Source organism: Genypterus blacodes, unplaced genomic scaffold (genome assembly GCF_046128005.1).
Source record: "Genypterus blacodes isolate CSIRO-AG114 ecotype Tasmania unplaced genomic scaffold, CSIRO-AGI_Gbla_v1 ptg000012l_1, whole genome shotgun sequence".
NCBI classification, from domain to species: Eukaryota; Metazoa; Chordata; class Actinopteri; order Ophidiiformes; family Ophidiidae; genus Genypterus; species Genypterus blacodes.
Window position 1 is genome coordinate 4859710 of NW_027466826.1, and position 15653 is coordinate 4875362.

The 15653-nt window shown below is 40.8% G+C and overlaps 1 protein-coding gene across 3 annotated transcripts; it reads right to left on the minus strand.

Annotated features, from left to right (window-relative positions):
* fam135a (family with sequence similarity 135 member A) lies at nucleotides 1–15514 on the minus strand. Of its 3 annotated transcripts, none has more exons than XM_076162963.1 (21): nucleotides 15220–15514; nucleotides 13048–13177; nucleotides 12092–12171; nucleotides 11524–11663; nucleotides 11292–11362; nucleotides 11005–11178; nucleotides 10383–10509; nucleotides 9103–9256; nucleotides 8410–8487; nucleotides 7992–8041; nucleotides 6639–6794; nucleotides 6450–6523; nucleotides 6166–6320; nucleotides 4137–6060; nucleotides 3828–3988; nucleotides 3636–3727; nucleotides 2736–2833; nucleotides 2357–2508; nucleotides 1976–2086; nucleotides 1777–1890; nucleotides 1–1038 (listed from the first exon to the last, which is right to left on the minus strand). In XM_076162963.1, the coding sequence occupies exons 2-21, from the start codon at nucleotides 13122–13124 to the stop codon at nucleotides 833–835; spliced, it is 4194 nt and encodes a 1397-aa protein (XP_076019078.1). In that variant the 5' UTR covers nucleotides 13125–13177; nucleotides 15220–15514; the 3' UTR covers nucleotides 1–832. The 3 variants fall into 3 exon arrangements, 2 of the variants coding, with proteins under 2 accessions (XP_076019078.1, XP_076019070.1); XM_076162955.1 differs by having other exon boundaries at nucleotides 6639–6797; XR_012964817.1 differs by lacking the exons at nucleotides 1–1038; nucleotides 1777–1890; nucleotides 1976–2086; ... (2 more) ...; nucleotides 3636–3727; nucleotides 3828–3988 and having other exon boundaries at nucleotides 5928–6060; nucleotides 6166–6246; nucleotides 6639–6797.
* Between the last annotated feature and the right edge of the window lie 139 nt (nucleotides 15515–15653).

Below are 15653 nucleotides of genomic sequence, written 5' to 3' on the forward strand. Positions count from 1 at the left end.
TTTAAACACATAAATAAACCCCAAAAGAACCTAGCCAAATACTTCTCAAGAAAAGAAATTCATATATCCAACATGTGCTTTTGATTAATCATGCTCACTGCTTAAAACCTCTGTGTATTAAAAATGTCGTGTTTCAGCCAAAGCTTTACTCACCCAACACCAGGCTGGGTTATATGTTGTGCAGAATGCTGCAATGGCAAAAAACAGCACACAGTATTAAGACCAAAGCCGAGGCTAATTCTGAACAACGATCCTGTTTTCAGCTGTAATCTGTTACCTTTAAAAATGATGTAAAATACTTGATAAAAAAGTAACTTGTACAAATGACTGTTCTTGGTACAAAAGCTTGAAAAATGTGGTTGTGGTGCAAATAAATGCAGTGTCTGTTAAAACTGGTGGAAAAACATTTTTGCGACAGTGAGGACAACGTGCAGACTTGACTTGGGCCAGCTCAATGAAACCACCGTATCATTTTTAGCAGCTACATTTCCAGTTCATCTGAATTCAGAACAGAAAAAAAAACATATAGAACATAAATAACACTGAAAATAAAACATCGGGGGGGAAGTTAGTCTCCTAAATATATAATATCAACAAAAGCAACCTTTAAAAATGGCAGTAGAAAAATACAATTGGTGAACTTAATACCCAATATAGTTTTAACAGAACAAAAGATTTAAAACGGAATAAAAGAAATAGAGATCTTGATAATGTGTTGTTGTTTTTAAAGTATATGCATTTAAAAAGTGATAACCCACATAGAATAATCAGAACATGGTGCAGATGCAGTGAGGTATTGTTTCCACATTCCTCTCTTGATTCTTCCTCAAGTCTATTGAAAGAACTTGAGTCCTGCAACAAGGAAGAACTTCTCCAGGAAGATCTCAGAGTCGAGGACGGCAATGTGGGCGGCCCGGCCAATCAGGGAGTTGGCTGTATTTGGCAGGGCGTGAATGACATCATATCGCACAAGATTACAGTCTTTGTTCTGCAGAACTGGCAGCAGCAAGTTCTCAATCATTTCGGCATACACAGGGCCTGGTAGACAGGGGTGAAATAAGAGGAGTCAGTTTGAATAGGACTCGGCTTGCTCCTTTTGTGTCTCTCATGACTTGACATGGTATATGAGAAAGCATATGTGGTCATAATATGAGAATAAACCATCATTACTACCACCACCACCACCACTACCACTACTAATACCTAGTTTATTGTTATGTTACTATTGTGATTTCAAATACACCACACAGGAATATCTTTGGTAATCAGGCAATCAATATTCTCTATATTTGTATTTGTTCTTCAACATTCAACAGTGCTTTGTGCTTAATGTTATTGAATTTCTTTTCTTCATATAACCCACAATCTCACCAACAAAAGGTAAAAGTATGTTTATTATATTATATGCATATGTATATATAAATAAAATACAATGAAATTAATTAAATATAAATTTGTCCAACAGGCTCAGCTATGGATTCTTCTGAGATAAAAACAGAAGGAAGGCCGAAAAGCTTTTACACAAGTCACTTAAAAATTATGAAAACATTTAAAGTTTGAAAAGAAAAGTGCAAAAAGTGTAGTGGTAGATATATGAACAGATTGCTGAGCCACACCAGTGAAACAAATGAAAATATTTCCTTTGTCCATGCACCAGTTCTCTGGTGTTTGTTTAAATTCTGAGTTTATGCTGGCAAGCAGAATACCATCAAATAAATCAGCGTGCAATATGAAAACTACTCTAAAAGTGGCTGTCTAAACTCTGCATCTACTCACCGGTCTGCTTGTCCTTTAATGCGGTTTTGCACATCTCTATCCGGGCAGAATGATACGGGACGTAACGATCTTGCAGTGAACCGACCAACACCACGTTCTTGAAAAACTGCAGACCTTTAAAAGAAAATCAAATAAAAAAGTAATATCTACAATATCAAACAACACACAAACTTAATTGTTCAAAAACAATAAAGCTTACCAGATTTCTTGCTGAGCTTGTAAAGGAAAGTTTGTCGAGGATCAGAATGATCACGGCAAGTCAGCTGCAGGAGAGAGCCAGACTTCTTCCATTTCTGCATGAACCAAAGGCCTGAGAAGAAACTTTAGAAGTTACTCAACAGGCAGCAAAGCTATCACAGAAAGAATATAACCCCATCCATGAGTAATAGAATGACATGATATGAATGTATATGTGGATGTGCTTCCTCCAGTGTTGTGTATGCCTGCATGTGTTCTTGTAAATGTGTATGCAAGGTTCTGCCCTGTCTGCACTGTGCTCCAATTTAAATATCATTCATCTCTGTCACCGAGCTGTGTTTGCCATTGTAAGTCCAACTTCAGCTTAATCTCAGGTACTTACCAGTATTGACCAGAGCAGAGCTGTTGTAAAGTGTACCCAGGTGAGGTCCAGAGAGGGAAAGAAAGGTGTGCAGCTTGCTCAGGTAACATTTAAACCTGGGCCTGGTCAGCACCGAGCGAACAATGAGATTCCCCAAAGAATGACCTACAAAGCTGCAAATTGAGAAAATCGAGGCTTTAAGAATGAAAGCCAACGGATATGCAATACTAGCAAATGCAGAATGACACTTAAAATGTACGTGCCTCAAGACTGGCAGGTGAAAAAAAAGTGTTGACACATGAGCTATTTAGTTCAAACACTTATTTATTGTATTGCTGAAAACAGGTAAGATTCTGCAGTGACATTACTGCTGTCATATGTAAGTAAGTAAGCGTCTTACCTAATCTTTGACACTGTGAGGCTGTATATTTGGATGTACTGGATAACTTCATCCAGTAGTCGATCAGTCATTGTCTCAAAATCGGCAAAAGTATCATTCTGTGGATGAGCAAAGTAGAAAAACTCACATTGTAATACCAGTGGATAATACTGACTATACCATTCAAAATAAGCAAGCAACCAGGACTTAAAGATGTGTAACAAAAAAACTTACGAGTCATAAATCAAAGTAAAACAACTACGGGGGAAACTAGTTTCAATTTTCTTTACATTTTTCTGTTTTTCAAATATATTTCAGTGTCCTATTCTTTTCCTGATGCTTTTATCTTATTGTAAAGCATTTTGAGTTGCCTTGCTGCTGAAATGTGCTTTATAAATAAAATTGCCTTGCCTGGCCTATAATACCACATGAACGCAAAATTGTTTCATTGTGGGTTGTAAAGTGAGCTTGAGTGTCTTTAAAGATGCTCAGCGCATGGCAGTCTAAAATGAATAGTATCGTTTAAACTGAAGATAATATCTGACTTGTGGTCTAGCTTAAAGAGTGGAGCCATTAGCCGACAAGATGGTGGAAATCAATCATAAAGCCACACATCCCTTTACGAAGCTTGTGGATGATACCAAATCCACGTTTTCTTTCTAAAATGAAAGTACAACTATAAAAGGATAATAGTGATTGCATTGTCATTGAATGTTCCTCTTTCAAGTCCAAACCCAGCAGCACATTACATCTGGGAAACCCTCATCAAGAACAAGCTTGTGGTATGATCGACCACACTGACCTATTCACATGACACGACAGGGCATTAAGAGTGCATGTGAAAAGAGATCTGAAACACAGCCAGGGGGCCGATGTGTGACAGTTTCAAATAAAGAGGGATATGAAGACACGGCAGATTACCTGGTTCCTTTCAGACATAAGGAAGTCTATACGAGCTCCAGGCAGTCCCAGCTCTAGGTAAGTCTTTACTAGCCTCAGGTCTGCACTGTTACCTGCAGTGTACAGGAAGATGCAAAACATAGCTATGAGTTCTTTGAAGCACAAAAAGAATCAAAGGAACTACATTGGTCAGGACAGAGAAAGTCTCCTTACCATCCAGGCCATGGACACAGACTATGAGATGGATGCCTTCTTCACAGCTTTCATCTTCCTCCAGGCTAAAGTAGGGCACAGTGGATGCCAGGTCAGGAATCTCACTGTACAAGAAGCCAGGTAGCTTTAACTGCTTCATCTCTTCCTTTGCCTTGAGGAACCTGCATGACGATCAAACAAACTGGTGACAATCAACCTCTTACATATGAGAGGGGACAAACATCCCTATCAAGCTAATCAAAGGGTGCTACTGAAAGTTGAAAATGACCAAAATAATACAAGACACTAAGATATATAAATGGGACTCACGCTTTCATTTGTGGTGCAGGTGCACATTCGTACCAGTGCACACTAGATGCAGACAGACAGGGCGGCCTTCCTGCGCTGTAACCAGCACTGCTAGATGCTAGGTTGGAGCAGGTGGGCACTCTGGATAAATCACTTGTTGCTGGAAGGTAGCCAAGGCCAGGTTGTTGACTTGTCTCTTGAACATCTATGTCCCCGACTGCAATTTGTTCTTCATCAGCCACACCATTTACAAAAGCGTAGCCATCTCCTTCTTCGTAAAAGCCATTCTCGATCATCTCGTGCTCAGCCTCGTCCTCATCCTGATCTTCCTCGCCCTGTGCTCCTGTCGGGATGCCCAGTGTGATTGCGGATGTTTCTACAGGGCTGATCTCTGACGCGTCTGTGCTTGAGCACGAGCCAAAGTAGTTCTCTACCATGCCACGTTTCACGAGGTCGGTGCTACTGGTGCCAGTGGAGTTACTGGAGGGGCAGGCGGTGTGGGATTCACTTCGAGAGTCTCTAATGGCTCCAGAACACGCTGCTCCCTCCAATCCAACCTCGGAAGTACCTATCAATTTAGAATCAGTTTCTAACTCTAAGGCAGATTTTCCAAGTTGTGAATCACCAAAAGCAGTGTTGGGGCTGCATGATACTATTTGGGTTGATTGAGGGGGTATAATGCAGCCTACTGTGGAATCCCCAGAAAAGACTACACTCTGCTCCTGCACCAAGATACTGGACTTCCTGCCTCTGATTTCGGCTCCACTGGAGCTTCTGGAGGAACCTTCAACCTCGTCATCTGAAGGCAGGGAGTTGATAGAAGTAAGAGAGGATTGGACTCCACTGACAGCACTAGTGCTCTCTGGGTTAAGTGTTTCAAAGGGTCCGCTAGGCTTTTGCATGGAGCTATGCTGGGCAAGCAACAGTGCCGGGCTTAGAGGGGGCCTCTCAGGCTGTAGGGGGCATAGATCAGATTCAGCTACACCTGTCCTTAAATTACTCTGTGGTCCTTGAACAAACTGGCCAGCAAAGGAGCTGGGTTCACTCTCAATACCTGAGTCTGAGAGGCGGGAAGAGGCACTAAGGACTCCATCAGGGAGTCTGACACAATCACCTTTTACCTGAAGTGAGACTAGACCATGCTGGCTACGCTGTGTTGCTTCTTTACCAAGCCTGTCGAGCACTGAGTCAACAACAGACAGTTTTGAGTCGCAACGGTCTGTCTGGGTGATCCCAGGAATATTACAACAAAGAGGTTTGTCGGTCCGGCACGGCAGAAGAACTGTGACTTTGTCCCCTTGGTATGGGTCCTTATTACTTGGTTTCACCTCAATTTGCCTTGGCCCATGCTCATCTTCGTGAAGTGTTTGGTTGTATGTAGCTACAGCCCCAGTACCTGCCTGAGGCATGTTCTGTGCTTTGAAGCCTGTGGGGTTTTTGAGGGAACCTTTTGGACAAGCAGCGTTAGTTATGTCGCCATCTGCAACACAATCAATAGCAGCGTTTCCAGCATGTGTGGCTGTGGCATGTGAGTCATAAACAAAACTGGTATTAGTTCTTAAATAACTACTTGGGTCCTTCTGCAATGCATCTTGTTCCTCTTCTTGGTTTAGGGAAGCATCCCCTTCCTTGTACTTCGCGCTAGCTTCATTGTATGGAGCTTTGAGGTTCTTATAGCCCACCAGTACTACAGAGTCCTTTGATCCCTGTCTATTTAGCTTCTTAGAGTTCTCAGTCTTTGAATTCTTCTTCAATTTGACTGATTTGCCTTTGGATTTAGGGGGTGGATCATAATTGTCTGGCCAGGTGGGGTCCACAACAGCAGACCGAGGCTCTGGTGCAGGACTTGCTGCTGAACTGTAATCCCTTGCGTTTGGCTTGTCGGACTTAATGGACACTGAGCCCGCCCTTGTACTGTGCTGGCCCAACCAGGGTCCATCACGATCTTCAGAGAAAAACCAAGAAGACATAGTTAGTTTGAAATACTAGTCAATACATTAATTGTTTTTACATGTAGTTCAGTGGCAATACCTGTAGTGTCCTTACTGACCTTCAGTGATGGAATCCAAGTATCTATCCTCAAAGATGATTGGCAGGGAGCTGACATCACCATCTAGCTCTGCACATTCGACTGGAAGTGGAGGCAAAGACAGAAAGTAGCTGGAGCTTTTGATTGCATTAGTCATCTGCTGGTGACTGTGAGCACTGAATGAGGTAGTAAAGAGATGATTGAAGACAATAGAAAAGAAGAGTAAGACAAGCGCTATAATGGTAAGCTTGATATATTAATAATATGGTTTATATTAATCAAGAGGAACATGTCACTGCACTTACTGTAGCTCTTGATATGCTAATGCAGACTGTCTTGGGTGTTCAAGACAAAAGAAAGCCTCTGCAAACCGTCTTACCTGTAAAACATCACATTACAGCTTATAAAAGTCACTCTTTGAGTAATTATCCTCAAGCAAAAATACAACCATACAAAAATAAGATCAGATATTCAAGTTGGACGTAGTGACTCACTCTTAAACTATGGTGCTCCATAGCAAGGAGGGCAGCAACGTGCTCCTGCAAGGACACCACCTCAAGGAACTGTCCCCAGAGGGCCATAAGCAGAGAGCACAGCTGAGCCAGGTTCATGTTCACCAACTCTGCCAGCTCGTCAGGGGACTCAGCCTTCTGCTATGGACATTGAGACACAATCAACCACCGGAGGGCTCCAGAGACACATTTTTCTAACATTGCCGCAAACAATCGTATTGATTCAGTTATGTGTAGTTTTGCCTTGATGATGTTATCTTGGTAGCATTTGGAGTCGGAGAAATCATAAGTAGGACTTAATGTTTTTTTCACATCCCACTGAATCAAAACACAATTACTTGACAAGGAATTCAATATAATAAGTTTGCGTATTCGCTGCTGTTTAAATATCTTAGTCTCCCCTAATCTATTTCACTGAAAATCTTAAAGCTTTGGAAACAAAACCTCAATACATCAAACAACATAAGATGCAAATGGATTCATGATACATCATTAGCCCCATTCCATATATTAGGGGTCCTTTCTCTTCCTCAATTGTCCACTCGCTGTTGATTAACAGTAGTGAGATTTGCATCAGTGCACTGGAAAAGATGTTGACCATGCAGTTAAACCGCTCCAAAAAGCTGTGCCTTTAATTTCCCAGGGGCTCGAGGTGTGTTTCTCACACACACACCCAGGTTGACATGTGAGATGGAGGCAGAGGCAGAACCACCAAGCATTTATAAATCCATTTCAGTAATCTGATATACATTTATTGTTTGAGCATACTTTTAAGCACTCAACCTACATTTTCTCTAATCATGTCTAAGGTTATTGGTATAGATCGGCTATTTGCAGTCCTTAAGTTCCTCTGAAAACAAACTGCACTGCAAGCCCCATACTTAATATGTTGCTGCAATACAACACCTATTTACAGCAAATACTTTATATCCCTTCAACTAGGTGTCCCCTGGTAGTAGCATCAACATCAACTCCCCCATACACACTTCCACATACTGTGGTATCATGATGGACTGTAAGGTAAGTGCAAAGTAACTATTGCAGATTTTCCTTAATGCTGTCACAAATGGCTCTCAATTATCAGGAGACTAAGGACCCTCAGAGACCAACTTCATCAATTACTACCCCAAAACAACATTCCAGTTTGCATGCATGTCTTTAATGTTTTTTTCCAATCAACTTACTGCCATACTTCCTTTTAAAGTTGTCCCATAGCTCCAGGTGATTATACTGTATGCCATGTCATCCTTTTGTTTCCAATCAGTGCTTAATTGACTATTATTGATTACAGAAAGGCAATTTTAAAGTCTGATAAGAATAGCAATCAGATCTTACCTTGACTTGTTCACATAACTCAGCTAGACGGGCCTCTAAGTCCAGTTGTTCTGATGGGGCAGAGCAAAAACTTTACAGGATATTCATTCATCACACGGCAAACTTTGAGAAGAAACTTCAATACAGGTGAAATAAAGCAGTGGTACCACACAGCTCTGGTGTCAGAAAGTATATGACAAGCTCAAAGACAAAAGCATAGTCTACACATGTTTGACAAAGGTCTTATTATGAAGAGGAAAGAAAGTATGAAAACACAATGCACATGACAGATGGCTACGGCAGCAGTGTACTGCATGTGTATTGTTTCTGGAAAGAAAGGGCCTTAGAGAGGTCATGATATAAGATGATAAGGAAACTGGAAGAGAAAAAGGGAAAGAAAGGCAGGCGTATTTCAGGTACTGTAAGGGTCTTAACATACCTATGTAGACGAGCCTTTGGCTTCGAGGATAGGGTCTTCTGAGTACTCTCTCATAAAGGACTTGCATGCTGGCCTTGGCTAGTAGGATTGCACATATAGGCATGTTTAACCTTTTTCATTACTCTGTCCTCTGGGAACAGAATCTGTCTACTTATGTGTTTTATGTTTAGTGGTTTGGAGCGGTTAAGATTTGGTGTTAGTCTAAATTAACATTTATCTACTAAACACAAGTAAGGTAACCACTTCAGAATCACCCAAAATCAGAATTAGAGTATCAGCTTTAGTCAACAATTGTTAGGCCCCTTAATCAACATTGAAGGTTGGTGGGTGGATGAGCTGTTTACTAGGGGCTGTGCGTGCAGTGGGATCAGGTGAAATGCAGGGGAACACAACACAAACACAAATGGTGAAACGTATAACATTCAAAACAATTAAATTCAATCCAAACAAAAATGAATCACAAGGTATTGGGTAACTGAAAAAACTGATTCTTCTGAGTGCTTGTCAGTTAACAATTAACACTATTTAACTCTGAACTGTATTAGAGTAAGTTTAGGAGTTAGAATGCAATTGTTTTATGTTAATAACAGTCAGGTTGAGTCTAAGAAATCCCCAGAGCTGCTGCAGGCAAGTATGGATTTCACAACATGTTGTAACCAGTGTTGTGACTGTGAGGGTGCAGTGAAGTAGTACCTAGTTCCATACGGTGAGATGAGGGCAGATCCTTGGTGCTGGATGTGAAGTAGCCAAAGAGGCCCTGGTAGGCCAGTAGGAGACTGGAGCAAAGGTTCTGATGCAGACTGTGGGCATGCTGCAGACAGGTGTCAGACACCAAAAATGTCCTTCCCTGGGGGATCATGAGGATCACAGAGAGGATTTTAAACAGTTTACCAGTAAAAAACGACAACTATGTTTTGATCCTAACAGCACTTACAGCTACTGCCATGGCAAGGCATTAGGGGCAGTAAGCAGCAATGGTTGCAAGATTGTTACACTGACTGGAAAACAGATCTGTGCACGATGTTGGCATGCTACCATAGTCTGTAGCGCTACTATGACTACACCAGTTTGTTGTAGTAGATCTACAGGCTAGGGCAAGTAATCAAGCTAAGCATTTACACAAGAGTGTAGATCTAATGTCTGCTGGCTTTAGTGGTATGCAGTAGTATGTTTGATTAATAAACTGATATTTATTTAACAGTTAAATATTCAGGATATGACTTAATTATTCACTTCAAACAGTAGGGTATGATTATATGCTCACTGCATCCTTCTTTATTGACAGAAATGTCAATGCACACTGTGTTCCTTATTACTCTGGTGCTGTGAGCCACTACAGACCTACAATCACAACAGATTAATGTGCCACTTAATTGCAGACATGTATTCTGTGTGTCATTTTTTTTTTCTACAGCAATCTTTTATAGTGGCTTCAGAGTAGACCCCTGGTGAGAAAGGAGGAGTGGTTGAAGGGGTTGTTATTTTTGAACTGCCTATTAGTGCTGCATCTTGGAGTGATGAGGGGCATTGCCTCCGTTCTACCTCAATGCCATACATTTACACTAAGGTGTCTAAGAGGCTATGTTTTGCTGTCAAACCAGGCCAATTAGTTCTCACTAAATGTAAGAGGTCTGAGAATCCCTCATCTCCTGCTGCTGCTGCTTCTGTCAACAACCTGACACACCCTCCCCTGCTTGAAATGCCAAGAACATGTATCATACAATTCTTACTGAGATTAAGATCATTCAGCTCCAGTCAAAGCCATGCCCGAGTGATAATGAAAACCTGTATTACCAGCAGGCAGCATACAATACAAAAATCTAAACATTATGGCAGCATAAACGGTGATTTTGATTGCAAAACTCACAAAAAAAAACGTGAAATCCTGGGGAAGCAACATAGCCTACAGCTTGTATGAATAAATGTAAAATGACACTGACAATGAAATTTTCCTTTATGTGGAGTTGACTTACATCTGGTGAAACCTGCTTGATGTAACTGCTGCCAAATACAACATTCTCCAGCGGTGGGATGACCGAGTCTTTGCTCTGTGCTGGGGCATTGCGGTTAAGCCACGTGGTTTTCACTGGCCGAGGAAAACTACATGTAGGCAGGGAAACATATAAATAAGCAGTTAATGGTATATCTGGAAGGCAAGATAAAGAAATCAGGTGATGATGGGACACTTCTGACCCTGTGACAGACTGAAAACTGTAAAAGATAGACATTTGGGGAGAAAAAACTGAATATACAGTAGATGCATGTATAAACAGATGGGCAGTTTTCTTCCTCTTTCTATTCTAACAAATAAAGTAAAGAATTCTGAAACAGTTCAAAAACAGTTGAAACACCTGTGTGAGTATAATACTATTCAGAGCAAAGAAATGGGTCACTTCTGCGATTGATTACAGCTGTATTCTGACCTGTAGTTCACGATTTACTTTGTTCCAATTCAGGGACTAATGCGATACAATGTCTCACATTGCTCTTGGTTGGGTTTGTCCGCTATAGGTTTCAGAACAAGCACTCCAAAAGAGCCAATTCTGAATACAGCCTATATGCATATATAAAACTTGAGCTGGTACGCAGTCTGACCTGATGAGAGGCTGATGTAGCGCCACCAGGGAGGCATGGATGGCTACAGAGACGACTGACAGGTGGAAGTAGTCAAACATGACATTGATGTATTGGTGGATGCCTCGCTGAAGACTAAAGTGCAAATGAAGAGTGCGTCCACTGATATTCTGAAGAGAGCTTGGATCATCTGGCCTAAAGAAATGAAATAGCACATGTTCAATTTGATGTTTCATTTTCATACAAGATGCAATACCAATTCAGAAACACTGACACAATTTCATGTTTTCCAATGTTTTGTTACATACGTGTAATCGCCATCTGTAAAGTATAAATCCAAGAAGAGCTGGAAATCCATGTCATTGAGGGACTCTTCTACCTGAGGATGTTAAAAATATATATATGTATATGTTGATGAGTGAGAACATGGGGGAGGGCACATTTCTAAAGAGCTGCTGATGGTTTAAGATTAGCTAATGTTCCGTTGTCAATCAAATAGCTGTACAGATGTAACAAGTAGTTAGTTTTTTCAAAACTTACTTTCTTTTCATCAAGCAGCATCATCACTTTAAAGAGGAGGACATCATTGACCACAACCTCTTCATTCTTATACAGAATTTGGAATGTTTTGCTGCAGATCGTCTCATCTTGGACCAAAGCAGGGAAGGCCAGATCAGAGCCTAAACAAAAACATTAGCATATTTTTTAAATACACTGATTCCTACAGGCCAAGGTGACAGAGCCACTGTGGAAATGAAATAGAAAAGAAAAGAAAGAACTGCCAGCAACAGCCATTATATACCAGCGTTTGGCTGGAGCCTGTTGACTTTAGAAGTAGTGGACAAATACTAGGCCAAAGCAGAGGGAACACCACTGCTGTATGAGAAACACTTGTTGTAGCTAATCAATTTCGTTTGCAAGCATGTTCAGCTCAGGGATTCCACATAGCGATAAAGATTCAACCACATTTTTAGTACAACACCTCAATAAAAATCATTACATGCCCACTGATATACCCATTAGCCTTCACAGATGTGTATGTGTGTACAAACGACAATTGCGGCAGGGGAATAGTTTGAAAAGCACGCATCTTCCAAAATGAATTAACCTGCTGGGTGAAGCAGACTGGTCTCAACTTTGTGTGGAACCCGTGGTGGCACTTTCAAACTGGCACGAAGCTGGTAGAAGCTGAAAATACAGAGAGAGAATTTAATAAATGATGTGTAACAAAAATGAATCCGTTTAGCTTTGATGAGGCCCAGAGCATGCTTGGAAACGCAGGAAGTGGAACAAACTGCACAGGTTAACTTTAGTACCTCTACTTGTAAAATGACCCTACACCTTTCATCAATGGATAATGAGCACTTTCTTTTGCACAATGAGCTGAGAGAAGAGGGCAGGAAATTTAGCTTAATACACTGAGGTGCCGCTGCTTTTACAAAGGGAATATCCAGGTGTCAGTTAGCGCTGTGCTGTTTAAATAATGCATGTTATTCTTCCCTCCTATTTTCCTTTAAAATCACACTACAAATACACAAAATGAGCATCTTTGAGCAACAGTGTTGGGAGGACACCCCAAAATACAATACCATAATAATCATCGACCTCAACAAAGTGGTGCTCATGCAATATTTTGGGGTGGTGTTGCACTGAACAGTATTGTAATGACAGAATGTTTCTAATATTGTAACACATACCTGTATGTAAATGGGATGGAGACACCTTTCAACAACACCGTAACCAAACACTGCCTCAAAACAACCACAGGGCTAAATGAACTCTATGACACTGTGAACAGAAACAGTTTCACCAAGGTAAACAAGAGGTCGGGTACCTCTGGATTAGCGATCAACTTACGCTCTTATCACTAATTCTATACAAAGACCATTTAAATCCTTTGGAGGCAGACACAAGATGACACTTCCAGACTGGCTGGGAGGTTAAAAAAAATGTGAGTTGGTCCCCTCCTGCTGTGATGCTAAGTATAGCTTGTTTAACATCCTTCAAAGCATGCAACCATGCTCAGTAAGAAAATACAGTGTGATAATAAATGATAATACCCACCCTCTTTGGAACAGGTCCACATTGTAGAACTTGTGAAGCTCCACAGAAAACTCCACTGTGGCCTGGACTTCAGCCATCTTGGTCTCTACAGGCTGTGATGCCTTACATCATCTGGGACACACCTGTAGGCCTACAGGTCGCAAGTAATCAAATTACACCCTTAAGCTCCAAGGCTTTTTTCTTCTTTTTTTTTTTTTTTACATCAAGGGTAAACATGACTCACACAATATTAGAATATTCTCAACACAAAGATACTGTTGCACACCAGACCAGCCCTAACCTATTTGATTTCAGTTTGAATTTCTTATTTACTGCTTGCATTGTTGTCTCAACTGAGGCTATAAATCACCCACTTTTACCATCAGCATTAGAGTAACACTATAAATAATGATACAAAGATAGAGCTGAAATATTGGATACTCAATAAATCAGTCCCAGAAATAAACTAATTATTGTAGCTTCTTCTGTATTAAAGTCAATCTTAAAACTAAATTAATTGGTATTTTTAATTATTCAATGTAAATGAGAAACACCCACAGAGAACTATTTTTCACCAAATGGCATATAAACTAACAAGAAAATGTTGTAGAAAGCTGAGCATCCAGCAACATAGAAGTGATAACTTTTAGGCGAAGAGGCAGAATGAAATGTAAAGTGTGAATTACAGGCATGTAATTTAAATAAGATTTACCGTAAAACGGTATGGCAGATTCCTCAACAAGTATACTGCCTAAATCTCCATTTCCTTTCCAACAATCTGCCCGTGCTGCCCGTGGAGAGAAGTGAAACTCACACTGTGCGTCGTTATACCTGTTTGAAGCACCACCTTTAATTGTGCGGCAAGTGCAAACACACACAAAAGACACACAACTGTGATCAACTAAGCCTCCCCTTTTAGAAAGTGAACGTTTGCACCGTTTTCCCTATTTGTATGCTTAATCGCATAGCAATTACAAGACAAAACACACACAAACAACCCCTTCCCCTCGCATTCAGAAACGACGTGAACATGTTTAGCTCCCAAATGAGTATCCGACTAAGTCTGATGGGCTGCCTCGGCTGTAGCATACTGTGGCTTTAAATGTTATTCCTTGTCTGCTGAACGAACAAGTACACAATTTGTTTGCAGACACATTAACCATAACAACGTTTTCTGGCAATTGCCTCTTGCTGTTGTTGTGCACCTATTTACATACCAGGGTGTCTTGTGACCTGCATATTCAACCGTGGCCACTATTACCATTATGCTATGCAGGCCAGAGCTGTTACTTAGAGGTTAAGTTACAAGTTATACTAAGTTTACCAAACTTATTTTAAGGGGTGATTAACTTAACATCTAAGAACAGCGTCTCTCCCAAACTAAGACACGTTAAGGTGTTACTTGATGCCTGCAGCACCATTAGTCACTGGAGGATACAGGGTTAATGGCTTTAGTAAAGCCACCAGGAAACAGTGTGAAACAAATTTTAATCAACCTCAAACCACTCATGTGTGATGATGAGTAATGCATTTTAATGATGACTGTCAACACAAGATGTGCAGTCTTTTGATACGATATAGAGACATTTATATGCACGATAAAAGCTGTGACAGGCTTACAGTCTAGAATAACAATTTGCATCCAGGTTACTGCCACAAAACGCTATTCAAATATTAGTCAAATACCACTCTCCTGTTGACTTAGGTTAAACGTTGCTGCTTAAATGCTTCGTGGTTATCAACTATATTTCTCTTGAAGGCAAAGAAAAACGAATAATCAAAACCTGATAGCATGTAACGGCCTTTAACTTTATTAAATATTAATAAGATTTATATTTTTGTTAACTGACACGGATACACCGGGTTGTTTCCGTACAGCTGTTTGAGTTATAAACATACGGTTGATGTTATCACTACATTATTTGACAATCTCGGCTTGAGTTGACATTAACGTTTAAGTTACAGGTGGTAAGCCAACTAAAATGTTTAGTTAAGACCGCATTAAAGGTCAGGAGTGGTCCCGGCATGATGCAACGCTACATGATGGATTAGCGATAGTTCACACAAATCGCTACTTAATAATACCAGACAGTTAGCTTAGCAAGCGATAACTGTTAGCGTAGCCACCCACTGTACAGTTATCGCTAGGTCATTAGCCGCAGAGGCTACGTACAGAATGCTTACGCTACTTACCATTTCGCTGGCGAGCTAACATTAGCCGGCTAACCAACGTTAGCTCCCGAGTTCAAGCTCCTCGTCGTCTTGTCCTTCTGCGACGTTGGCATAAAATGTGGCTTTTTCGTTTCAATACCTTCAAAGTCGAGCTATTGTTAAAAACTTAACGCCTTTTAAATGCCTCCAAACTTACAATGTCAACGTTCCTCTACGTACTGTGCTATGTGTTAGCCAGCGAGCTAACTACTGGGCTCGAGCTTATAGAGGCTGACAGACAGCAGGCACTGTTACTGTTGCTGCACACTTACGAACATTTAACTGCGCACTTACTGCGCATACCCAAAAAAGAAGGCGAAGCGCTGTTGAGGCACCACTCCTGTTACTGTGTGTGTTCACACCAATCTTGTCTTCTGCGTTGTTTTGTGTATATATTGTTTTTTGTTGCCTATTAT